The 26,877-nt window shown below is 39.3% G+C and overlaps 1 protein-coding gene across 2 annotated transcripts in view; it reads left to right on the top strand.

The window, feature by feature from the left end:
• LOC134610397 (uncharacterized) overlaps nt 1–13,376 on the top strand; it is a 32,798-nt gene extending 19,422 nt beyond the window's left edge. Inside the window, exons 3-6 of one of the 2 annotated variants that reach the window (XM_063453351.1) lie at nt 8,734–8,838; nt 9,697–9,981; nt 11,645–11,893; nt 13,151–13,376. In XM_063453351.1, the coding sequence (XP_063309421.1) occupies nt 8,766–8,838; nt 9,697–9,981; nt 11,645–11,893; nt 13,151–13,323 (780 nt within the window). In that variant the 5' untranslated portion in view covers nt 8,734–8,765 and the 3' untranslated portion in view covers nt 13,324–13,376. The remainder of the gene's footprint in view (nt 1–8,733; nt 8,839–9,696; nt 9,982–11,644; nt 11,894–13,150) is intronic. The other variant, XM_063453350.1, reaches the window with a different exon arrangement.
• Nucleotides 13,377–26,877: the final 13,501 nt, after the last annotated feature.

The raw sequence follows: 26,877 nt of genomic DNA, 5'->3' as shown, positions 1-26,877 counted from the left end.
TTTGACAGTTGAAATAGAACCTCTTCCTCTGTAAACTCACGTGTAATAAATGACTCATTTATCCTTTTTCTTAACTGAGGTCCCTTTCCTTCATTTTCATCTGTAAATACCGAACAAAAATATTCATTGAGGCAGTCAGCTAGACCTTTATCCTCATCTACATACCTTCCTTCTTTTGTTTTTAATCTAACTAATCCTTGTTTTACTTTTCTTTTCTCATTTATGTATCTAAAAAAGGTTTTGTCCCCCTTTTTTACTGACTGTGCTATTTTCTCTTCTGTGTGTGATTTGGAAGCTCTTATAACTTGCTTAGCCTCTTTCTGCCTAATCTTATAGGTCATTCTGTCTTCCTCACTCTGGGTTTTTTTATAATTACTAAATGCTAACTTTTTGTTTTTTACTATTTTGGCTACATCTGTGGAGTACCACAGTGGTTTCTTGAATTTTTTGCTTTTACTGACAAGCCTAATGCAATTTTCTGTTGCCTTCAGTAGTGCAACTTTTAAATAATCCCATTTCTTTTGGACTCCATTTAAATTGCTCCAGTCTGATAATGACTCCTTTACACATATTCTAATTTTGGAAAAGTCTGTTTTTCTAAAGTCTAAAACTTTTGTTTTTGTGTGGTGTGACTCAGTCACTGTTCTTATATTAAACCACACTGACTGATGATCACTGGATCCTAAACTTTCACCTACAGTAATATCTGATACCAAATCTCCATTTGTTAACACTAAATCTAGTATGGCCTCTTTACGAGTTGGCTCCTCAACGACTTGTTTTAGAGACAATCCCAGTAGGGAGTTTAGAATATGTGTGCTCCTGGCACAAGTAGCTATTTTTGTTTTCCAATTTATATCAGGAAGATTAAAGTCACCCATGATGATAACTTCCCCCTTCATTGTCATTTTAGCTATTTCTTCAACTAGTAGATTATCTAACTCTTCAATTTGTCCTGGGGGCCTATAAATCACACCTACACGAGTTACTGTGTGATTACCAAATTCTAACGTAACCCAAACTGACTCTATGTTCGCCTCACTAACCTTTATTAGGCTAGATTTTATGCTATTCTTTACATACAGGGCCACCCCTCCCCCTTTCTTGCCTTCCCTGTCTTTTCTATATAAAGAGTACCCTGGTATTGCTATGTCCCAGTCATTTTTCTCATTATACCATGTCTCAGTAACAGCGACTAAATCTACACTATCAGTTGCCATTATTGCCACAAGTTCATGGATCTTATTCCCTAAACTGCGAGCATTTGTAGACATGACTCTAAGCTTATCATTTTTTAACACACTTGCTACAGGCACCTTCTGTCCTTGTTTTGGGGGACAATTGGATTGATGTTTTATCACCCTTTTGCCCCCCCCTCCTAGTTTAAATACATCCTAGCAAAACCTCTGAACTGCTCACTGAGAACATTTGTTCCCTTTTGAGAAAGATGCAAACCATCTTTTTTGTACAGTTTATTTCCATTCCAAATAGAGCTACCATGAGCAATAAAGCCAAATCCTTGCTCCCGACACCATTCACCAAGCCACAAGTTAAAGTCCCTAATACGCATCCGCCTGTCATTCTGAGTGTTATGCACAGGCAGAACTTCAGAGAATGACAATGTGGAAGCAACCTGCCGTATATCATTGGCAAAAACACTAAAAACTTCCTTAACCTCTGAAACCTCATTGCAAGCCAAGTCATTTGTCCCTAAATGGACAAGTACATCCAATTCCCCTTCCTGCTTTGCTTGCTTAACAATATTACCGATACGTCTCCTGTCTCTGTGAGCAGTAGCTCCGGGAAGACACCTCACATTGTCCATCTCCACACCTCTTATGATGGAATCCCCCACCAACAACTGCTTTCTATTAGGCCTCACCAAGCCTCTCTGCACAACACCACTAGCCTCAATGTCTCTCTTCACAACACCACTAGCCTCAGTGCCTCTCTTCACAACACCACTAGCCTCAGTGCCTCTCTGCACAACACCACTAGCCTCAGTGCCTCTCTGCACAACACCACTAGCCTCAGTGCCTCTCTGCACAACACCACTAGCCTCAGTGCCTCTCTGCACAACACCACTAGCCTCAGTGCCTCTCTGCACAACACCACTAGCCTCAGTGCCTCTCTGCACAACACCACTAGCCTCAGTGCCTCTCTGCACAACACCACTAGCCTCAGTGCCTCTCTGCACAACACCACTAGCCTCAGTGCCTCTCTGCACAACACCACTAGCCTCAGTGCCTCTCTCCACGACACCACTACACTCTGAAAGTGCAGAAAATGAATTATGTAGAGCAACAGACTGTGCAATATGCCTTTTATCCACAACTCCAAGTCTACCAGATCCTACAGTAATCCATCTGCCATTCCTAGTATGTCTCTGCGGCAGTGGCTTTGCAGCAGTTCCAGCCTGAGTTTGTTTACCAGATAATTTACAAATCTCAGACTTCAAAAATACAATCTCCTGCCGCAAAATAGAGAACTGTCTACAGATTAGACAACAACCAAACCTCCAAAAAGTGGAACGTGAAACAAATGCAAAGCAACTATTACACTGAACTAAGTCTGCCATTCCAATGAGGTGAATAATTTAAATCAAACAAACCTTAACTTTTTATTTATCCTCCTGAATACCTCAGATTACCTCCAGCTTATCTCCAGAATATCTCCAACCACACACACACTTAGAAGCAACACTTAGATGAAGCAACCAAGCTCTATTAGCCAAGCTAATGACAACTACCCTTATATACTCCTAAAATCACCTCCCACTAGGAATGTTTAACACCTGGGTAGGCCTCTGCTTATTAGCAAACAATAGCTAATTTAAATAGCAATCAATAGCAAGTAGCTACCTAATCCAATCAAATGCCTTATAATTACCAACAGGAAATCAAACCTTGTGCAGTCAGTAACCTTTTCCTACAGATGAATCTTACCTGTAACAGTAAAAAATAACTCTTAGCACAGCTCTTAGACAGTTGAAGCTTCTGTAAAACTCTCCAGAATATCTCCAACCACACACACACTTAGAAGCAACACTTAGATGAAGCAACCAAGCTCTATTAGCCAAGCTAATGACAACTACCCTTATATACTCCTAAAATCACCTCCCACTAGGAATGTTTAACACCTGGGTAGGCCTCTGCTTATTAGCAAACAATAGCTAATTTAAATAGCAATCAATAGCAAGTAGCTACCTAATCCAATCAAATGCCTTATAATTACCAACAGGAAATCAAACCTTGTGCAGTCAGTAACCTTTTCCTACAGATGAATCTTACCTGTAACAGTAAAAAAGAACTCTTAGCACAGCTCTTAGACAGTTGAAGCTTCTGTAAAACTCTCCAGAATATCTCCAACCACACACACACTTAGAAGCAACACTTAGATGAAGCAACCAAGCTCTATTAGCCAAGCTAATGACAACTACCCTTATATACTCCTAAAATCACCTCCCACTAGGAATGTTTAACACCTGGGTAGGCCTCTGCTTATTAGCAAACAATAGCTAATTTAAATAGCAATCAATAGCAAGTAGCTACCTAATCCAATCAAATGCCTTATAATTACCAACAGGAAATCAAACCTTGTGCAGTCAGTAACCTTTTCCTACAGATGAATCTTACCTGTAACAGTAAAAAAGAACTCTTAGCACAGCTCTTAGACAGTTGAAGCTTCTGTAAAACTCTCCAGAATATCTCCAACCACACACACACTTAGAAGCAACACTTAGATGAAGCAACCAAGCTCTATTAGCCAAGCTAATGACAACTACCCTTATATACTCCTAAAATCACCTCCCACTAGGAATGTTTAACACCTGGGTAGGCCTCTGCTTATTAGCAAACAATAGCTAATTTAAATAGCAATCAATAGCAAGTAGCTACCTAATCCAATCAAATGCCTTATAATTACCAACAGGAAATCAAACCTTGTGCAGTCAGTAACCTTTTCCTACAGATGAATCTTACCTGTAACAGTAAAAAAGAACTCTTAGCACAGCTCTTAGACAGTTGAAGCTTCTGTAAAACTCTCCAGAATATCTCCAACCACACACACACTTAGAAGCAACACTTAGATGAAGCAACCAAGCTCTATTAGCCAAGCTAATGACAACTACCCTTATATACTCCTAAAATCACCTCCCACTAGGAATGTTTAACACCTGGGTAGGCCTCTGCTTATTAGCAAACAATAGCTAATTTAAATAGCAATCAATAGCAAGTAGCTACCTAATCCAATCAAATGCCTTATAATTACCAACAGGAAATCAAACCTTGTGCAGTCAGTAACCTTTTCCTACAGATGAATCTTACCTGTAACAGTAAAAAAGAACTCTTAGCACAGCTCTTAGACAGTTGAAGCTTCTGTAAAACTCTCCAGAATATCTCCAACCACACACACACTTAGAAGCAACACTTAGATGAAGCAACCAAGCTCTATTAGCCAAGCTAATGACAACTACCCTTATATACTCCTAAAATCACCTCCCACTAGGAATGTTTAACACCTGGGTAGGCCTCTGCTTATTAGCAAACAATAGCTAATTTAAATAGCAATCAATAGCAAGTAGCTACCTAATCCAATCAAATGCCTTATAATTACCAACAGGAAATCAAACCTTGTGCAGTCAGTAACCTTTTCCTACAGATGAATCTTACCTGTAACAGTAAAAAAGAACTCTTAGCACAGCTCTTAGACAGTTGAAGCTTCTGTAAAACTCTCCAGAATATCTCCAACCACACACACACTTAGAAGCAACACTTAGATGAAGCAACCAAGCTCTATTAGCCAAGCTAATGACAACTACCCTTATATACTCCTAAAATCACCTCCCACTAGGAATGTTTAACACCTGGGTAGGCCTCTGCTTATTAGCAAACAATAGCTAATTTAAATAGCAATCAATAGCAAGTAGCTACCTAATCCAATCAAATGCCTTATAATTACCAACAGGAAATCAAACCTTGTGCAGTCAGTAACCTTTTCCTACAGATGAATCTTACCTGTAACAGTAAAAAAGAACTCTTAGCACAGCTCTTAGACAGTTGAAGCTTCTGTAAAACTCTCCAGAATATCTCCAACCACACACACACTTAGAAGCAACATCTCCAACCACACACACACTTAGAAGCAACACTTAGATGAAGCAACCAAGCTCTATGTCATAACGGTTTTGGGCTACTTACCTGATCGCCGTCGGTCCCACGGCGGCGATCAGTGCTCCACCCGGTCCAGGGGGGTTGCCTGTCTGCCCAGGCAGTCCCCCTTCGGCAGATCAGGACCCCACGGCCATGTGATCACTCGATCACATGACCGCAATAGGTGTCCATGTGTCTGCCTGCAGGGGGACTGTCTGTGCTGACAGGCAGTCTCCCTGCAAGTGAAAAATCCAAAATAAAGTGTAAAAAAAAAATCTGTGTAAAAAAAAAAAATAATATGTGTATATATATGCTATATATACATGTATTATATCTATATATACCTATATATAATATATGTATATATATCATATATATAATGTCACACTAAGTGTATTTTTATATTTATATATACGTATATAATTATAAAAATACACTTATATTTAAATTACACACGAATATATACAATATATATAATAACTATATATATGGTATATATATATTATTATAAAATACAAATAATATGTTAATAAAAATAAATAACAAAAAATAAAAATAATTTTTAATAATTAAAAAAAAATTATATATATATATTCAGTTTTATTCTAACAGTATTTTGATATTGATATATATATATTTATATCAAAATATACTTAGAATGTAATGATATATATATCTATGTATAAATAAATAAATAAAAATAATACGAAATATACATATGTCCACATACATAATTACATAAATAATTTCATAAATATACACGTAGACGTCAAATATATAAATATGTATATATATTAAAATTCTACGTGCATATTTATGTAATATTTTTACCTAATTAAGTAATTTTAATGATTGCAATTTGAGGGACCTGCCTGCCAACCCAGGCCAAAAGTCCAGATAATTTAATTTGCTAGCACTGTGTTTAACCCTGTAACTTTCTATGACACCCTAAATCCTGTACATGGGGGTACTGTTTTACTCGGGAGACTTCGCTGAACACAAATATTAGTGTTTCAAAACAGTAAAACATATCACAGCGATGATATTGTCAGTGAAAGTGAAGTTTTTTGCATTTTTCACACACAAACAGCTCTTTCACTGAGGATATTATTGCTGTGATATATTTTACTGTTCTGATACACTAATATTTGTGTTCAGCGAAGTCTCCTGAGTATAACAGTACCCCACATGTAGAGGTTTTATAGTGTTTGTGAAAGTTACAGGGTCAAATATAAGGCTTGATTTTACTTTTTTTTTTTTTATTGAAATTTGTCAGATTGGTTAGGTTGCCTTTGAGAGCGTATGGTAGCCAAGGAATGAGAATTAGCCCCATGATGGCATACCATTTGCGAAAGAAGACAACCCAAGGTATTGCAAATGGGGTATGTTCAGCTTTTTTTAGTAGCCACTTAGTCACAAACACCGGCCAAAGTTAGCGTTTTTTGCATTTTTAACACACAAACAAATATAAATGCTAACTTTGGCCAGTGTTTGTGACTAGGTGGCTACTAAAAAAAACTGGACATACCCCATTTTGAATACCCTGGGTTGTCTACTTTAAAAAATATGTACATGTTAGGTGTGTTTCGGGGATTTATGACAGATAACGGTGTAACAATGTCACTATTGATACATTTAAAATATATATATATTGAAACAGCAATTTCCTACTTGTATTTATAGGCCTATAACTTGCAAAAAAAAGCAATAAAGCATGTAAACACTGGGTGTTTTTAAACTCGGGACAAAATTTTGAATCTATTTAGCAGTTTTTTTCATTAGCTTTTGTAGATAAGTAAAAGATTTTTCAAGTAAAAGTCCAAAAACATGTTTTTTTTTTATTTTTCACCATATTTTATTATTTTTTTTAAATACAATATATGACATAATATATATACTGGTATGTAAAGAAAGCCCTTCTTGTCGTGAAAAAAACAGTATATAACTTGTATGGGAACCGTAAATGAGAGAGCGGAAAATTACAGCTAAACACAAACACCACAAAAGTGTTAAAACTGCTCTGGTCCTTAACGTACAAACATCGCAAAAACAGGCCGGTCCTGAAGGGGTTAAATAATTGTATCTCTTTCTCTCTAAATTGAACTTTAATCACATACAGGAGGCTCTTGCAGGGTCTAGCAAGCCATTAACATAGCAGGGGATAAGAACATCTTAATTAAACAGAACTTGCAATAAAGAAAGCCTAAATAGGGCTCTCTTTACAGGTTTGTGGAAGGCTGTGCAATTCACATGCAGGGAGGTGTGACTAGGGTTCATAAACAAAGGGATTTAACTCCTAAATGGCAGAGGATTGAGCAGTGAGGCTGCAGGGGCATGTTCTATACACCAAAACTGCTTCATTAAGCTAAAGTTGTTCAGGTGACTATTAAGCCCCCATGTCCCAATTTATAAAAGGGCAGTTACTTTTGTTACTTTTATGAATTACTTTAGGAACACAACTGCATCCAACGTAATGCATATAGCTCATCATAAGGATGACACGGATGACTAACAGGGTTATTCAGTAACATGAAAATTCCAGGTGAATTTAAATAGAGTTTCAAATTTAAAGTCAAAATAGAAAAGATGGAAAGATTCTGTATTCAGTTATACTTTCAGTTTGGCTATTTTAGGCTTAAATTTGAAATTCGCTTTAAATTCGATTTGAATCCTTACTTTATTAAATAACCCTGTAATTGTTTTGTGATTCACAGTCTACGTTGTCGGAAACTCATTTCTTAAACAGCAATTTTTTAAAGCTATCTAATTACTTTTATAACTAAACTAAATATTTACAAGCTCTTTTTTAAAAAAAAAAAAAAAAAAAACTGATTTGTTATTAAGAAAAGAAAGAAAAAAAAAACATACAGAACTCACAAACATGAAAAGGGTTGACCATTCAAAAATTACAAATAAACGTGATTTTGCCATCACAGCATGAGAATGATAAAGACATAACAATATGTTATAAAATGAAGAGACAACCACACATAGCGTACCGACAATGATGGGGAGAAAGAAGATGATGATGTTCATGGATGATAAATTGTATACACAGTTACGAAAATAATATGGGTAAAATATATTGTACGTTTGGGGGGGGGGGAGGGGGAATCACAAGACAAGCATCAAAGTAGTTATGCCCCTAGACCACAAACGTAGTTAAATAATCCAGTGAAACATATAAGGAAGATAAAAAATCTCGGTGGTAATGCTTCTCAGCCTCAGACAAATTGAGATTGTAATAGGTAGTCCGTCCAAGGTTGGCGTATTATTTATTTATTTATAAAATATTTTACCAGGCAGGATACATTGCGATTTCTCTCGTTTTCAAGTATGTCTTTATAGAATTATAAAGGAAAGGACCAGATGTCCAGTAATTGCGAGTTTGGCTGTAGGAGAGGAATACAGCATGTCAACCATATATTTTGTACAAAACTACTACTGCACTGCACAGCGCAAGCATGTTCTGTAATGCAATAAATTAACACTAATACTATGTCATATGTCATACGTGTTGGGCTGGTGATTTAAATAATATTAAGGTTGCTAATGTCCATTTTTTTTTTTTTTTATCTTACAGCTTACGTTTCTCTATGATTAAGGAAAAATAAAATGTCTTGTGTGCAGAATGTAACTCAGTTCGTCCTCTTCATTTCGCTGCTAGCTGGATTTTCTAGCAGTGTCTGTAAGTACTGCTGCAGATCTATTAAAACTCTCACCAAGTTGTTATTTTATAACAGAATTGCTGTTTTTGGTAGTTTTTTTTTTTTAGCTAAAAGGCAAATGTGCATCCATAGTACCAATGAATTTTGCATTCCCAGTGGATTAACCTCTGGCTGGTACTATGCGTATTTACTTAGTCGCACATGTGAAATAGGCCTGTTTCACCGGTCACACCCATACATGTTAGCATACACAAATATATATTAGAATGAGGTCCTACTGTTTGTTTGTCATTGTTTTTTTATTATTTATTTTGCTTTTTTTAATATAATTTACAATTAACATGGTTATAAATAATTTCAGTAAGATAGCACAAAGAAAATCAATAACCAATGCTTTGAGAAGTCCAATTGTTGTGTTCTCTATTCTATGCGTCGGTTACAAGGTAGCTCAATTTGTACTTTTGCAGGTCTGTAGATTTCACCTTTTAGAATTCGCTTTATCGATAACACACTGTTGAGAAGGATGAACTGGACAATATGGAGTCCCACTGGTTTTAAGGCGGACTTTTAGTATCTGGTTTTCAGAACTGAAATGAACCAAAAAGTCGTTTAGCGATATGTAACAGGATTTATGGTATCTCCCATGATCCTCTCTGAGCACCACATAACCCCGTAGGTTGAGTATGGTGAACGGACAGATTTAATAAGATGTGTACTCATAAAATGGTGAACTGTGAGGGATTAAACATTGTAGACCAAATTAGTAGTAGCACTTAACTGGGCAGGGAAGTATAAACAGAATCTGTAGTGTAGTGTAGTATATTTTAAGATGTTCTACTGTCACTGATACTGACTTCTCTTCTTTCATTAATTTTTAGATCTTAAAATTTCTTGCACAAAACCTGATGTGGTTTGGAGTGGAGACTCTGTGACTGTGAGATGTAATATTACACATCATGTGGCTACTCTTAAAGTAACATTTAACAACACCAACTTTACCTTTACCCGTGCAAACAATTCCAGTGGAGCGATGTCTGTAGGGTTCACTGATCACGAGGTGGCACTGACAATAAACAATGTCAGCTTGTATAATGAAGGTGAATACAGTCTATTTTTGAGTGGCAAAAATGGATACCAAGATCACACATTTTATTTGACTGTTGGTAAGTGGCAACAACGGAAAAAATAAAAGAAAATGGTTTAGACGATAATTCATAGATGTGGAGATGTGTAACAAACAAAAATATGGGAGAAAAATTAGGTTGTGTAAGAACGTGGATAAAAAAAAACCCAAAACATATCAAATATATGAAATATCTGTCCACTGAAAATCTGCATTGAAAACTCATTAGTATAACAGCTGTGTGGTCTCATCCCTGGTCCTTCATTTAAATACCCTTCGGTTGGGATCAAGTGTAGTTTTACCTTCCTGGTAAAATATTTTATAAATAAATAGTTAAGGCAAGGTATGAACAAACTTAATAGGAATAGGTGAACAAGGGTTTAGTCCTGTTGTGCTTAACCCTTCGGCCAAAACCCAATTTTTTGTCCCCATGCCATATTACCGAGTTCTCAATGGTTGGAAAAGGCACATATATATCAGAGCCCCTTGTACATATTTTTTTTCTCCCTGACAAAATAACTATTTTACCCAATTAACTGCATCATAATTTACTAAATCTGGATTATATTTGATTGATTAGTGTACTTTATGGGAAATACATCCAGGTGCCCCTAGGTATTTGCAAATCGCACCATTTTTGTAGGAGAGACACAATTGGTCTCTGCAAATATCTCACTCACTTATAGAGAGGTCATGCTCTGTTTCTGCAAGAGATGCAGTTTATATACATAACTGGGCAAGTCACAATAATTTTTCTTTTGAATAGATACAAAGCAATTTTCAAAATTCTAAGTATACATCTCTGAAATAGCTACTTCAGCATAACATTAGAAAGTAGAAAAGCTACAATTTCTGGGGAAATTGTGTAAAGTGTTCTTGCCTCCACCAGTAGTCTACAACTGGAGTGGGCGGGGTAACTGCTATTATTTATTTATATAGCACATTTAATTTCAACGTTGTTGCCCAAAGTGCTTCACAGTTACATTAAAACATACATTTATAAAAAACATTAGCAGGTGTACAAAAGGCTCTGTCTATGACATCACTTGCTGCTCCAGCCTGGCAGAGGTCAGAGTATTTTGGCGGTTGCCATCTTCAAACGGTCGTATTTTAAAAACTATAAATCCTACAGCTAAGAGCTTTATATTGTGAGAATCACAAGACCCAGACCTACATTTTTGCATAGTATGTCTCTGACATATTAAAAATGAAGGCACAGTCACAGTTTAGAAATTGCCCTTCAAGTTTCAGCTGGCTAGAGTAAAGTTTCAATGAATGTCAATGGACGGCGTGAGTTGCAAACAAATGGTCATATTGTGAAAACTGTGGTGGCAGTTTAGAAATCATGTCCTGATTTTTCAGCTTTTGTCAGCTCCCACTCTAGTTTTGAACATTTTGCCATTCATTCCTATGGGACCAATTTCGCCACAAGAACGACGATATTCCGTGAACCATTTGGCGAAACGTTCCACAAAGTAATAGGACACCAATCGGGAACAATCCGCACGTTTCGGTATATTTCTGTCTATGTTGTGTAAAAGCTGTGGGAGGAGTTAGGGTGGTAAATTTGGCTATAATAATAATAATAATAATGATATATATGTGAGATAACAATAAGTGGTCTTGCTATGCAAGAACACTTAAATATATGTTATTTATTCTCAAAGAGATTTGAGTAAAGCAGTGTCTGGTTTTATTTACAGGTAATGTTACAATCTATGAGAAAGAAAGCGAGTTGATCTGTACAGTATACAGCTCCCAACCTGTGAAAATAGAATGGCCTGGTACAAATGTGTCAAATAATCCCAACAATGCTATGATTCTCCCAACAAAAAGAGTTTACATGATAAACAGTACGATAAGGTTATCTGACGTAGAGAAGAATAATACTGTCTGCTGCTCTGCAAACAATGATATAAATTTCAAGGAAAAGTGCCTCAACATTTCCAAAGGTAATTTTTTTTTTTTATTTAATGTTACCAAGTGCCACTGAACTGTAGATGAGATACAAATAAACTGTGGTATGGTGAAATAAGTAGACATATGTAGAAGAATTATGGTTTGGGAGGAAATAGGACAACCCCTCTCGGAAACCACTGTTATATAGGCATAGCTAGGGCTTATAACCTTTCTTGGATGAAGACACACTTCAATGACAAGTTCCAAGAAAAGTTCCAAGGCACATTTCTTTATTTTTTCTTAACCTTCATCAGCGGATTAACATCACATTTTACTGCAACTTTATTCAAGAGGGGTGCATAGATAAATGGACACCTCTTAGATATAGTTGCAATAAAATGTATTGAATCCCAGTTGCAAACACTTATTAAAAAAAAACGTGGTGAGGCAGAGGGGACAAAAGGATGAGTGCCATGAACATCTCAATAGAGTAAAAAAAAGTTAAGACAGCACCAAGGGCCTCCAGGCACCATGACAGCTTCATTGAAATAAAGTCATTACAGTTCCTGGAGTAGTCCTTTTAAAGTTTAAAACACATCAACAACCAAAAACATGTTACACAGCCAGACACATGATATAAGACATAAAATTATTCTTTAAATAAGTAAACTGCATATGTCATTAAAAAAACTATTCACAGAACAGGTATGAACCTTAATAAATTGGGAGGTCTCATTCACTCCCTGTTTGTCACAATACCTATCTGATCAATCTCGTTGATTCGGATGTCTTCACAGGTCGCATGTGAATTCACCATTTGGCCGCACAACCTGTCCTATAACGATTGGCGCATCTTTATGGCTAAACATTCACATAACATTACTTCTGATTTAGAAGTCCACATTACCTAGGTGACCTCGTTCTCATACTTTTTGGAGTCGCAGGGGTGACATGGACCAATCAGTAACTCTACATATATCCTGTTTAGGCCCTTACTCAGTGATCTGTCGTAGTTTTACCTTGGTACCCGATTAGTGCGTGCCTTAAGTCTGTTTGTACTTCTGGTTTTGACCTTGGCTATTTTTTTGATATTTGTGTACCTCTAGAATCCTGACCGGCTGGTGTATCTTATCACCATCTATCTATTGGTACCTCTTTATCAAGGAGAAAAATATAGAGTATAATAACTCTCATGCGACAGAAAAATATATGCATAAGGTCAAGTTGGCCTTTTGAAATGTTTAAATTCATAAGGAGTTTTAGACAAGTAAAGCACCTGAAGCACTCAATTTGTTTTTTGTGTTTTTCAGATGTTCTTGGGATGTTATCAACTTCTGAGAAAATTAAGGAAGATAACAATAAAGTAGCAATAGTCACCCCAATAGTCCTTGGGGTGTTGGTTGTTGTGGGTCTGGTTTTGGTGTACAAGTATCTACTAATGAGGCGCAAGAAAAATCCAACAACAAGAGGTAAAGGGAGATAGTTATCAGCATTTCCTTTGTTATATAATCTATCTGTCCACCCACGACCATTCCACTCACTCCCATTTGCCAGGGTGCTAACATTTTTACATACCACAGAGAGCAAGTTCTCAAAATGTTCACACTGAATAAAGATGTTTTCCTCAGATTTGTTGAGTATTGGGATATCAAAGTAGTATTTTTGGGAATTATTGAGTGAATAGTGAGTAAACTACCAATGGGCATATAGTAACATCAATGAGTATCCCAAAAAGAATCCCAAATAACGTTCAGGTAAATTGGAATATCCTCAGTCCAGCTGATAGCCAGTTATTGGACGTGTATGAAAACAACCAAAATGTTACTTTTAGTATTGTGAGCAAATCCCAGATGTATCTATAAAACAACGCTCCCACAAAGAGTTCCACTTGACTTTCAATTCGGCTCAACTCCTCTGTCTGTAAAACTCACTTCATGACCTTTAATATTTAACTCTGTGTACTCCAGCCCTAACTCAATGAGGCATTTATTTTATTTTATCTATTGCTGTCATTTATACTACACCGACATATTCTCCAGTGCTGTATATAATGAGTTAACACTAAAAACCTATCAAAATAAAACAACTTAATATAGGAAATGAATATCGCCTTAAAATATCACAATCTGTTCCCTTGCCGTATCACATCTAAAAATATTTCCCGCGTATCCTGTCTGTGAGTTATCCATTGTGTTTATTAAGTAACCACAGTGACCTCTTTCATATAATGGCAACCAAAAATATGTAAATGCATTCAAACAATATATAACATCTTAGATATGCATATCTCTCTATATTATCATATCTATCTAAAAGGCATACCTAGGGCATTTAGCATCGGAGGCAGATTGGTCCTTTGGCTCATCACTCACCCTTAAAATTTTTATACTGAAAGGTGACATTTCAGTGAATACAGCTATTGCTGTTTATATGGTAGTTAGGGTGTAATGAGTATCTCTGTATATCTCTTCCCTTGTGTCTACCTCACCTATATCACAGTTATATCACCCTCCCCATTTTTGTTTCCCTTCTTCATCTCTCCATACTTGTATTTATCCCACATTTGTGTCTTCATCCTAATTGTGCCTCTTTGCCTTTAATTCATTTTTGCCTTCTTGTGTGTCTTGCACCCTGCCGAGTGCGCATTCAAACTGTCCATAGGAAAGCATGACTCAATGCTTTCTTATGGATGTCCAGCGTGTCATCAATGCGATTTTCGCATTGAGAATTGCGGAAGCAGGCTCTAGTGGCTGTCAGGGAGACAGCCACTAGAGGCTAGATTAACCCTCAATGTAAACACAGCAGTTTCTCTGAAACTGCTATGTTTACAGCTGCAGGGTTAAAACTAGGGGGACCTGGCACCCAGACCACTTCATTGAGCTGAAGTGGTATGGGTGCCTATAGTGGTCCTTTAAGCTAAATTTGTTTTGGTGCCTATAGTATCCCTTTAAATCTTATTGTGTGAAATGTGGACTACATAGAGCTAGGTGGGTAGGTCCCGATGTGTCAGGTGGTGAGGTTTACAGAGACAAGGGTGCAGTCAAATTCCATAGAAAGATTACGGTGCCCACAGTCCTAAAAATGTTCACAATCCCACTGCCTTCACTAATCTTGCTTTTTATTGTTTCTATATAATTGGCTATTTGTGTTTTGTTTTTTTCTTTGCCTCTGTCTGTAGCCTGTTGTCAATGAGAGTGTTTTGTTTAAGGCGAATGTATAATGAGTAATGACACAATTTAACACTTTCAGAAAGGGGTTTCTCTGAAAGTTCGCTCACAGGGAGAATGGAGACAGAAGAGTTCATGGTATGATGAATAAAAGGAATCAAGTTGGCAGGACAAGTGTCAAAAAGATACAGTGTATTACAATCCTAATCCTAAAATTCTTATACTCAGAATCCTAATCCTAAATCTTCTCTAATCTCGTATAAAGTCTTATAATCAGAATCCTAATCCTAAAACTCTTATAATCTCTTATAAACTCTTATAATCAGAATCCTAATCCTAAAACTCTTAGAATCTCTTATAAACTCTTATAATCAGAATACTAATCCTAAAACTCTTATACTCAGAATCCTAATCCTAAAACTCTTAGAATCTCTTATAAACTCTTATAATCAGAATCCTAATCCTAAAACTCTTATACTCAGAATCCTAATATTAAAACGCTTACCAGATAATATGAATGCAAGAAAAAAGTGGGAAGAAGATGTGAGAGGTTTAGGAATAGAATTAAAGTTCTCACTAAACTTAGGCAATTATTTATTTTACTAATCATGTAACCTTTCTGAGATTAACACATATATGATATATCAGCTAGTTATATTAGTCTATGAAACCAGGAATCTGTATGTTAAAAAAGGAAGGAAAAAGGGAGACTACTAAACCAGCAATACAAGGATTAAGGGGACAATGTAGGCACCCAGACCACTTCAGCTGAGAAACTGCAATAATTATCTCTGAGGGTTAACTCCTCCTCTAGTGGCTGTCTACCAGATAGGAGCCTATATTGCCAGGAAAACGGGTTTGTTTTCCTGGCACTATAAAATCCCTTTAAACAGCAGGTAATTCCCATTTAAGTATTCTCTTCATGATGCCTACACACACTGTTAGAGGAAAGATGCAGATATATAAATGCATGTTTTTAAGCAGATGATAAAGAAATACATTTAGGTTTTAGTTTTTTCAATGTGTCCGAAGTCCTACATAATTACCTTGCATTAGCTGCAGAACTGACTTCTGCAGCCAATGTCAATCCACCTTATCTTCAACTTTTGTTCCCTAATTACAAGCTAGCAAACATTTTAAAACATTCTTAGTTACAAAGTTTCCGGAGGTACATATGTTAATACTGCAAAACCTTTACACCACAACTCATGACTTGATCTTGAAATGATTTCTTAGTTTATTATGTTTATGTATTTTTTTCCAAGACATATAAGTGCTTACAATATATTATTTTCTTTACATTTTCTCACAGGACGATCCAAGCAATATCGATCTTTCCCAAGAAGATCCTTGAAATTCATCTAATATATCTAAAATATTTCTTGTATTTACAAGAGAAAATTTTTTAAGGAAAATAAAAACATTTTTTTTTTTTTTTTTTAGAGATACCATTTACTTTTCAAGTTAAATGCTGTATACTCTCCCATCCGTTTTTGTTAGTTTTTTTTTTTACTCAAGAAATAAACAGAGAGGAAAATTTAGAAAGCCAGTAATAAAGCACTTTCCGTTCAATTTTCTGATTTTGTTTACCGACACGCAATCTATGTCTGGCGCCAAGCACAGTAAACGCAAATAAGATACGAGGAAGTTCAAGCAGGAAAGTATTCTGTACCTAAGCTCCAAAATAAGGATAATGAATGAATCCTCATTACGCTACAATCTGAGAGAAGCCTATTCAAGCCTCCTCCACAGCAAAGTGCGGCAACGTTTTGACATCTGATGGTGCTTTCCTCAGCTGATCTTGTGCAAGACTGATTTTATTCTCACTGCTTAAGCAGTAAAACAAGAGGTTCTCTCCGCGGGTCCAGCGTGAAGCTGTAACACTAGTCACGCTTCTCTTTCAACAGTTTTTATTTTTAACATTGAACCAAAAATTACCTTGTAAATTAAAAAAAAAGGTATTTCAAATTCCTTTTGTCATTATACATATCTGCTCCTGTTTTAGGGTGTAAATAACTAATACCACAATTCTATCTTTTAGATAAGCCGCACAAATTATTGTTCTAAAAAAACAAACTATAAAAAAATGACAAATTCATGTTTTAAGAAAATTAACAGGGTTATTCACTTAAGTGTGGATTGTCGGGAATGCACAATTTACAGTGAATTTCAAATTTAAGGACAAAGCAGGTAAACTGGAAAAATTCTCAAAGTCAGTTATGCATCCAGGTCAGCTTACTTCCGCCTTAAATTTTAAAGTCACTCAGAATCCAGGAAGATTATCACTTTACAGAAGTTCATTGTGCCATAGTTTTCAGGGAAATGACTTGCTAACTAATGAAGATATTTTATAAATAAAGCCTAATTGTACGGAACAAAATATATTTTGTTATCAAACTGTAAAATGAAAATTATTTTTTATGCTGTTACAAATGTGTAAAATAAGTCTTACTTTTTACACCAACCAGGAATTGTGGAAAATAGAGAACTGCACATGTGTGTTTATATGTAAAAAAAAAAAAAAAAAAAAAAAAATAATATATATATATTAAAATAAATATATATATATATATATATATATATATATATATATATATATAAAAATTCTTAATTGATGAATTGATGAATAAAAATAAATTCAAAATTAACCTTCTATTTTTAGGATATGTTGATTTCTAATTTGGCTAACAGTTTGGCAGTTTTCTTTATGTAACGCATTTTTCCCATGTAAATGTTCCATTTATTATGTAAATATGTAAATAACTGTTTTGGTTTTTTTCCTATTTGGAGATTGGTCACAGTTTTTTTATAAAATTGCACAATGTAAATAAATAAAACAATTCTTACATAACGTGAAGCTGTATAAGCGTCCTTTCTTGATTTACTTTTTAAGGTATTTTGGTGTATATTTGGCTAATGTACTTGTTAATAAATAAAACAGACAAACAATTAAACTAATTTAATGAGGCTATTTATGGTAGACTGGCAGACTGTGGTTTACAGCACTGTTAAAATGCAAACGGTCCCATGTGGACAAAACAAAACTAACAGTCAAATGTTTTACATTAAGCAATACAAGTTGCTGTTATGAGAAAAGGTTACCGATAACTTCACGGTCCTTAACCCCTTAATGTGTGACATGTCATGATTCCCTTTTATTCCAGAAGTTTGGTCCTTACGGGGTTAAAGAGGGGGCTGAAATGAAATGAGGTCTTAATATTTTTTTAAATGGGCAATGAATCACAGGTGGAAGTGGGAGTTGCTTTAAAATGATAAGAAAAGTGGGCCTGTCACCAGTAATGTACTTATTAACATAAATCAATCATTTGGAACGAGAACAATGTATCTTATTTACACAGACTGATTTCTAAACACGTTTATTGTAGTTTCAAAAGACACATTACTGGGAGTATTATTGCTTTTGAGCTCTGTTATATACTCAGACACACCAACAATAGAGATGTCCCGAATAGTTCGCTGGCGAATAGTTCCCGACGAACATAGCTTGTTCGCGTTCGCCACGGCGGGCGAACATATGCGATGTTCGGTCCACCCCCTATTCGTCATCGTTGAGTAAACTTTGACCCTGTACCTCACAGTCAGCAGACACATTCCAGCCAATCAGCAGCAGACCCTCCCTCCCAGACCCTCCCACCTCCTGGACAGCATCCATTTTTGATTCATTCGGAAGCTGCATTCTTTTTTTTTAATTTCTTTTTTTTTTTAAGTGCAGTGAACATACACGTAGTGACAGTGACATATGGTGCAATGCAAAACATTGGAATACAGACTTAGAGTTATGAAACAAAATGTCAAGAGGAACTGCACATTTTTAAAATATAAAACAATCATGCTAGGTAAACTTGTCTTGATATAAGTGAAAAGCATGGCATAGGGAAATCGTCAGACATGTTGAGAGTGTTCGTAAGTTTGAATACACATGCATGAACTGAAGAGGGGTAAGGGGATTAACACCACCAGTTATAGATCAACATGTGTGAATCAGAATATCAAAACTAGAAATAAGTAGACTAAATAACCTCTTAGTGAGTGCTGTTAAATGCTATACAACTGACTACACCTCATAACAAGGGTATTTTAGATTCTCAGCAGCAGAGATGTTTTAGCCAATTCCTCTGACATGCTTGAGAGAGTGGACGTCTCTACTCGCATCCATGTGCCACTTAGTAGTGCTTCCAACGCCTGCCGGGTGCACCAGAGGATCGCTCAGACCACGAGGGTCAGCAGGTCGGCGCATCAGCACCCTTGCTCCCCGAGCCCAGTCCACTGTGGAAGAAGATGCCTGGTCGCCCTCCAGCCCTCCAGCTTCAGTATAAGTAACCTGTGAGGTTCTGGGATCGGTCCTGTTCAGTCGTGGGCAGCTGGTTTGCGTGCCATCCCCCCTGGCTCTCTGTTCCGAAGGAGAGCACAATGCTGGGGCACCTCTGGAGATCTCCATGCTAGGTGAGGTGAGTAGCAAAGCCCTCTGCCGTGATTCAATCCGATTCCAGAAGGCTGCACAGAGAGCATCAAAGGCTGCATGGAACTTAGCTTCCCAGTGTGGGCTTGATTGCTCTGTCGGAGTGGCGGCCATCTTAGCTGTGACACGATGGCTCATTTTGTCTGGGTGAGTAGTGGCCATTTAGCCTTGTGGGTTACTTTAGCCTTTCCCTGGTGGGGACTGGGATAACCCCCAGAGGGGGGGGGGAACGGGGCTGTAGATATGAGGTGCAGACACGATGAGAGCTCCAGGCAGGGAGATCGGCCGCTTCTCCCTGCCACAGAACCCCCAGAGCAGATAGGTCACAGGACAGTGCGTAGTCATAGGCTGCTACAAACTTGATCGGGTAAGCTCCCTGGTGTTCAGGAACAGGTAAGTGGTCAGTGAGCAACCTCCAAAGGGTCTCACTTTGGTCTCAGTGAGCAGCCTCTGTGGGTCTCACTTTGCAGGCTGTATGCAGGGAGCTCACTTCATGCATGTCCGTCTGCCATGCTGGCCAGGTGTCCCCCCCCCCCCCCCCCCCGGAAGCTGCATTCTTAGTGAGAGGAGGGGCAGTGTAGCTGCTGCTGATTTAATAGGGAAATCGATAGCTAGGCTAGTGTATTCAGTGTCTACTACAGTCCTGAAGGACTCATCTGTAGTGATGTCGCGAACATAAAATTTTCCGTTCGCAAACGGCGAACGCGAACTTCCACAAATTTTCGCGAACGGACGAACCGGGCGAACCGCCATAGACTTCAATGGGCAGGCAAATTTTAAAACCCACAGGGACTCTTTCTGGCCACAATAGTGATGGAAAATTTGTTTCAAGGGGACTAACACCTGGACTGTGGCATGCCGGAGGGGGATCCATGGCAAAACTCCCATGGAAAATTACATAGTTGATGCAGAGTCTGGTTTTAATCCATAAAGGGCATAAATCACCTAACATTCCTAAATTGTTTGGAATAACCTGCTTTAAAACATCAGGTATGATGTTGTATCGATCAGGTAGTGTAAGGGTTACGCCCGCTTCACAGTGACAGACCAAACTCCCCGTTTAACGCACCGCAAACAACCGCAAACAGTCTACTTGCACAACCGCAAACTCCCCATTTGCACAAGGTTGGATACCAAGCTAGCCATGTCCTGTTCCTTGTCCTCACTGATGTCATTGAAGGTCTATTCCTCCACCCAGCCACGTACAACACCAAGGGTCTCCGAAAGGTGACAACAAGCCCCCTGGGACGCCTGCTGTGTTTGGTCTTACACCTCCTCAAAGCCACCATCCTCCTCTGACTCCTCTTCTTCAGACTCCTCTCTCTGCGTTGCCTCTCTCTGCGTTATTATAAGGTGTGTTAAGTAGTACTATTCCTATCAGTTTAATCCCTGTTACGTCCCCTATCAGGGGACGTGTATATAAGGCATCGATTTTAGGAAGCGGGAGATGGAAAAACATGCTTGGTCGGTCCTCCTACTTCAAATTTGGGGCACTGCGTGTGCAATCTAATGTGCCACCAGATAGGAATAGTACTACTTAACACACCACTCCTATCAGTTTAATCCCTGTTACGTCCCCTATCAGGGGACGTGTATATAAGGCATCGATTTTAGGAAGTGGGAGATGGAAAAACATGCTTGGTCAGTCCTCCTACTTCAAATTTGGGGCACTGCACGTGCAATCTAATGTGCCACCAGATAGGAATAGTACCACTTAACACACCACTCCTATCAGTTTAATCCCTGTTTGGTCCCCTATCAGGGGACGTGTATATAAGGCATCGATTTTAGGAAGCGGGAGATGGAAAAACATGCTTGGTCGGTCCTCCTACTTCAAATTTGGGGCACTGCGCGTGCAATCTAATGTGCCACCAGATAGGAGTGGTGTGTTATGTAGTACTATTCCTATCAGTTTAATCCCTGTTACGTCCCCTATCAGGGGACGTGTATATAAGGCATCGATTTTAGAAAGCGGGAGATGGAAAAACATGCTTGGTCGGTCCTCCTACTTCAAATTTGGGGCACTGCGCGTGCAATCTAATGTGCCACCAGATAGAAGTGGTGTGTTAAGTAGTCCCTCTCATCAGGCCTTTTTTAGTCGAATGTATCGCCCACTGTCAGTCCCTTCGGGATCCATCCCTCATTCATCTTAATAAAGGTGAGGTAATCTAGACTTTTTTGACCTGGGCGACTTATATTCTCAGTGACAATACCTCCTGCTGCACTGAAGGTCCTTTCTGACAGGACACTTGAAGCGGGGCAGGCCAGAAGTTCTATCACAAATTGGGATAGCTCAGACCACAGGTCAAGCCTGCACACCCAGTCAAGGGGTTCATCGCTCCTCAGAGTGTCGATATCTGCAGTTAAGGCGAGGTAGTCTGCTACCTGTCGGTCGAGTGGTTCTCTGAGGGTGGACCCCGAAGGGCTATGGCGATGCATAGGACTTAAAAAGCTCTGCATGTCCTCCATCAACAACACGTCTCTAAAGCGTCCTGTCCTTGCCGGCGTGGTCGTGGAGGATTACTTTCACCTCTTCCCCTGTTAGATTCCCGTTGTGCTGTGACATCACCCTTATACGCTGTGTAAAGCATACTTTTTAATTGATTTTGGAACTGCTGCATCCTCTCCGACTTGCCGTAATTCGGTAACATTTCAGGCACTTTCTGCTTATACCGGGGGTCTAGTAGCGTGGACACCCAGTACAGGTCGTTCTCCTTCAGCCTTTTTATACGAGGGTCCCTCAACAGACACGACAGCATGAAAGACCCCATTTGCACAAGGTTGGATGCCAAGCTACTTATGTCCTGTTCCTCGTCCTCAGTGATCTCTCTGAAGGTATGTTCTTCCCCCCAGCCACGTACAACACCACGGGTACCAGATAGGTGACAACGAGCACCCTGGGATGCCTGTTGTGGTTGGTCTTCCTCCTCCTCCTCAAAGCCACATTCCTCCTTTGACTCCTCTTCCTCACAATCCTCTTCCAGCGTTGCCGCAGGTCCAGCAAGCGATGCTGATAAGGCTGTTTCTGGTGGTGATGGTGACCACAACTCTTCCTCTTCACGCTCATCTACGGCCTGATCCAGCACTCTTCGCCGGGCACGTTCCAAGAAGAAAACTAATGGTATGATGTCGCTGATGGTGCCTTCGGTGCGACTGACTAGGGTTGTCACCTTCTTTAAAAGGACGCATGAGCATACAGGCATTGCACATGAGCGTCCAGTAACGTGGCAAAAAAATTGGCCACACACCTTCCTGGCCTGCTTAAGGACGTCATGTAAGCCTGGGTACTTATGCACAATGCGTTGTACGATCAGATTACACACATGTGCCATGCACGGCACATAACTTGCCCAAATGCAATGTCGCCAACAAATTTCTTCCGTTGTCACAAACCACTTTGCCGATCTCCAGTTGGTGCGGAGTCAGCCACTGATCCACCTGTGCACTCAGGGCAGACAGGAGTGCTGGTCCGGTGTGACCCTCTGCTTTCAGGCAAGTCAATCCCAAGACGGCGTGACACTGCCGTATCCAGGATGTGGAACAGTACCTGGGGAGCTGAGGGGATGCCGTTGATGTGGAGCAAGACGCAGCAGCAGAAGAGGATTACTAACCGACGACCACGCCATATCTGCCAAGTGACCCTATGTAGGGGGAACAGTCTCTATTCTGCTCTGTATCAGTCTGTATCAGGGATCCATAGGACAGGTGTCAATCCATATCTGCCAAGTGACCCTATGTAGGGGGAACAGTCTCTATTCTGCTCTGTGTCAGTGTGTATCAGGGATCCTTAGGACAGGTGTCAATCCATATCTGCCAAGTGACCCTATGTAGGAGGAGCAGTCTCTATTCTGCTCTGTGTCAGTGTGTATCAGGGATCCTTAGGATAGGTGTCAATCCATATCTGCCAAGTGACCCTATGTAGGGGGAACAGTCCCTATTCTGCTCTGTGTCAGTGTGTATCAGGGATCCTTAGGATAGGTGTCAATCCATATCTGCCAAGTGACCCTATGTAGGGGGAACAGTCTCTATTCTGCTCTGTGTCAGTGTGTATCAGGGATCCTTAGGACAGGTGTCAATCCATATCTGCCAAGTGACCCTATGTAGGGGAAAACAGTCTCTATTCTGCTCTGTGTCAGTGTGTATCAGGGATCCTTAGGATAGGTGTCAATCCATATCTGCCAAGTGACCCTATGTAGGGGGAACAGTCTCTATTCTGCCCTGTTTCAGTGTGTATCAGGGATCCTTAGGATAGGTGTCAATCCATATCTGCCAAGTGACCCTATTCTGCTCTGTGTGAGGAGGAGGAACGGGAAATGAGTAGCTCGGCATCCAACCTTGTGCAAATGGGGTCTTTCATGCTGTCGTGTCTGTTGAGGGACCCTCGTATAAAAAGGCTGAAGGAGAACGACCTGTACTGGGTGTCCACGCTACTAGACCCCCGGTATAATCAGAAAGTGGCTGAAATGTTACCAAATTAGAATAAGTCGGAAAGGATGCAGCATTTGCAAAATAAATTAAAAAGTATGCTTTACACAGCGTATAAGGGTGATGTCACAGCACAACGGGAATCTAACAGGGGAAGAGGTGAAAGTCATCCTCCTCCTCCCACGACCACACCATATCTGGCAAGTGACCCTATGTAGGGGTTACAGTCTCTATTCTGCTCTGTGTCAGTGTGTATCATGTTCTCTGAGGACAGGTGTCAATCCATACCTGCCAAGTGACCCTATGTAGGGGGAACAGTCCCTATTCTGCTCTGTGTCAGTGTGTATCAGGGTCTCTGAGGACAGGTGTCAATCCATATGTCAAGGTGTCAATCCATATGTCAAGGTGTCAATATGTCATATGTCAGGTGTCAATCCATATCCATTGTGATTTAGGAATGTTAAGTGATTTCTGCCCTTTATGGATTAAAACCAGACTCTGCATCAACTGTGTAATTTTCCATGGGAGTTTTGCCATGGATCCCCCTCCAGCATGCCATAGTCCAGGTGTTAGTCCTTTTCCATCACTTTTGTGGCCAGAAAGAGTCCCTGTGGGTTTTAAAATTCGCCTGCCCATTGAAGTCAATGGCGGTTCGCCCAGTTCGCCGGTTCGCGAACGTTTCGGAAGTTCCCGTTCGACATCCGAAAATTTTGTGTTCGCGACATCACTATCCAGGAGTTAACTGTCAACTGTCAACTTTTAAATGTTCTGCAATGCAGTAATTGCAAGATATATACAAGGACATTCTGTAAGTGGCTAGGTTTGCCACAGGGGACAGGGGCAAGTGATTGCCAAATACAAAGGGAAACACATACTTAACAAGGGAAAACCATCACAGTACATATTGGAGACACAAAATATAAAACCAAACCTCTGAATACTCAGGGGACATGGCACTTAGTGGTGATGTCCCGCCACACATAAGACTGTCTGACGGCATTAAGGGGTTAAGAAACTAAATCCAAAGAGGTTATGGTGGGGAAAAATTGTGATTGTAAACCCCTTCCACCTGAAGTCTGTGGATAGTGGATACAATGTTAAAAAAAATCTGCACACCAGTCAAGCCATAAGACTTGCTTTTCCCACAGAAATCACAAATCTGCAGTGATGTTACTACCGCAAAGGATTCTTTGTTAAACTAATTTGCATATGCCCACCCAGAATCCTGTGCGTTAGTAACATCACTGCAGATTTGTGATTTCTGTGGGAAAAGCAAGTCTTATGGCTTGACTGGTGTGCAGATTTTTTTTAACATTGTATCCACTATCCACAGACTTCAGGTGGAAGGGGTTTACAATCACAATTTTTCCCCACCATAACCTCTTTGGATTTAGTTTCTTAACCCCTTAATGCCGTCAGACAGTCCCCCTGCTGGTGGGAGCTGTAAAAAAAAAAAACTATATTAGACATGTGTAAAATTAAAATAGAAATGTATTTATATATATATATATAATACATGTATATATATTATATATATATATATATACATATTATATATATGTAACATCATACAAAGTCACAAACACTGGCCAAATATTAGTTTTTTTCCACACAAAAACAAATATGAACGCTAACTTTGGCCAGTGTTTGTGACTAAGTGGCTACTAAAAAAGACAAAACATACCACACTTTCAATACCTGGCAAATTTCAATTTGAAAATGGAATGTTCTATATTTGACCCTGTAACTTTCCAAAACACCATAAAACCTGTTAATGGCGGGCAAGGCCGCCATCAGGGGGTGACAACCATAACGGTTGTCACGGGCCCGGCCGGCCTTGGGGGGCCCGGCCGGCCTTGGGGGGCCCGGCCGGCCTTGGGGGGCCCGGCCGCCCGGGGCCCATGTGTAGCGGCGGAATTGCCGCCGGTGCAGTTGCACCGGCACCCGCACGCTGATGGGGCCCATCGATGGCCCATGCACTTAGGGCCACCCGATGGACCCCATATCTTCAGGGGCCCGGTCAGCGCCGTGCCCGTGGTATAGCGCGACCGGGCCCCTTTAAAAAAAAAAAAAAAGCAGCCGCAGCAAGTGCTGCTGGGAGGAAGTGGTCACTTCCTCCCAGCTGACTCCGCGCGGGAGGAGCGCGAGCGTGCGGCAGTGAGGGAGAGCCGGCCGACTACTCCCATCAGCCCCAGCCACCCTCCTGCAAAGACAAGGTAAGAGACAGGAGGGTGGCTGGAAAATGAGCTTTGTGTTTGTGTGTGTGTGTGTGTGTATGAATGTATGTATGTCTGTCTGTCTGCATGCATCATGTCTATGTATGTCTGTATGTATGAATTTTGCACGGGAAAAGGATCAGAGAAATCTAGATATACAATACAGATATGAATACAGCAAAGTGCATGTTGGGTCTCTTACTAGGGAAAACTTGGCCATTGTTTCCAGTGTTTCATCAATTTCTAGAGGTATGAAATCAATGTTTAATAGTAATTATTTTCCAAAGTACATATTCAGGCGGCGACTAGTTTTTGCGTATTTGAATACCATAATTTATTGCAAACTTATCCTGGTAAACATGGGGGGGGGGAAAGAGGGTGAGGAGGGAGGGGGGGGGAGAGATTTTATAAATGTAATCATGACCGAGAAGTGGAGCAAAGTTTTAAAAGAGAGCAATCAATCGCTGAGGACATTTATTGTTCCCACTATGATTGCTCTTCTTTTAGAACTTTGCCCAAACCTTCTTTTATCAAAACATTTCTAAATTCTCTCCATGTGTCATTCTATGCATGTCAAGGTATTTGTGTGCATCAAAAGAGATACGCAAAAAATTTAGATTGTCATAACTTAAATTATTTATTTATTTATCTTTAAATAGAAAAACTGAATTTAGTGGAGCATAAAATTCATCTTCATGGATTTTCTTTTCTGTATTTGTATTTACAGTATATACATGTATGCCATTAAC

The sequence above is a fragment of the Pelobates fuscus genome, chromosome 5 (assembly GCF_036172605.1).
Source record: "Pelobates fuscus isolate aPelFus1 chromosome 5, aPelFus1.pri, whole genome shotgun sequence".
NCBI classification, from domain to species: domain Eukaryota; kingdom Metazoa; phylum Chordata; class Amphibia; order Anura; family Pelobatidae; genus Pelobates; species Pelobates fuscus.
This window is presented reverse-complemented; position numbering and strand designations above follow the sequence as displayed.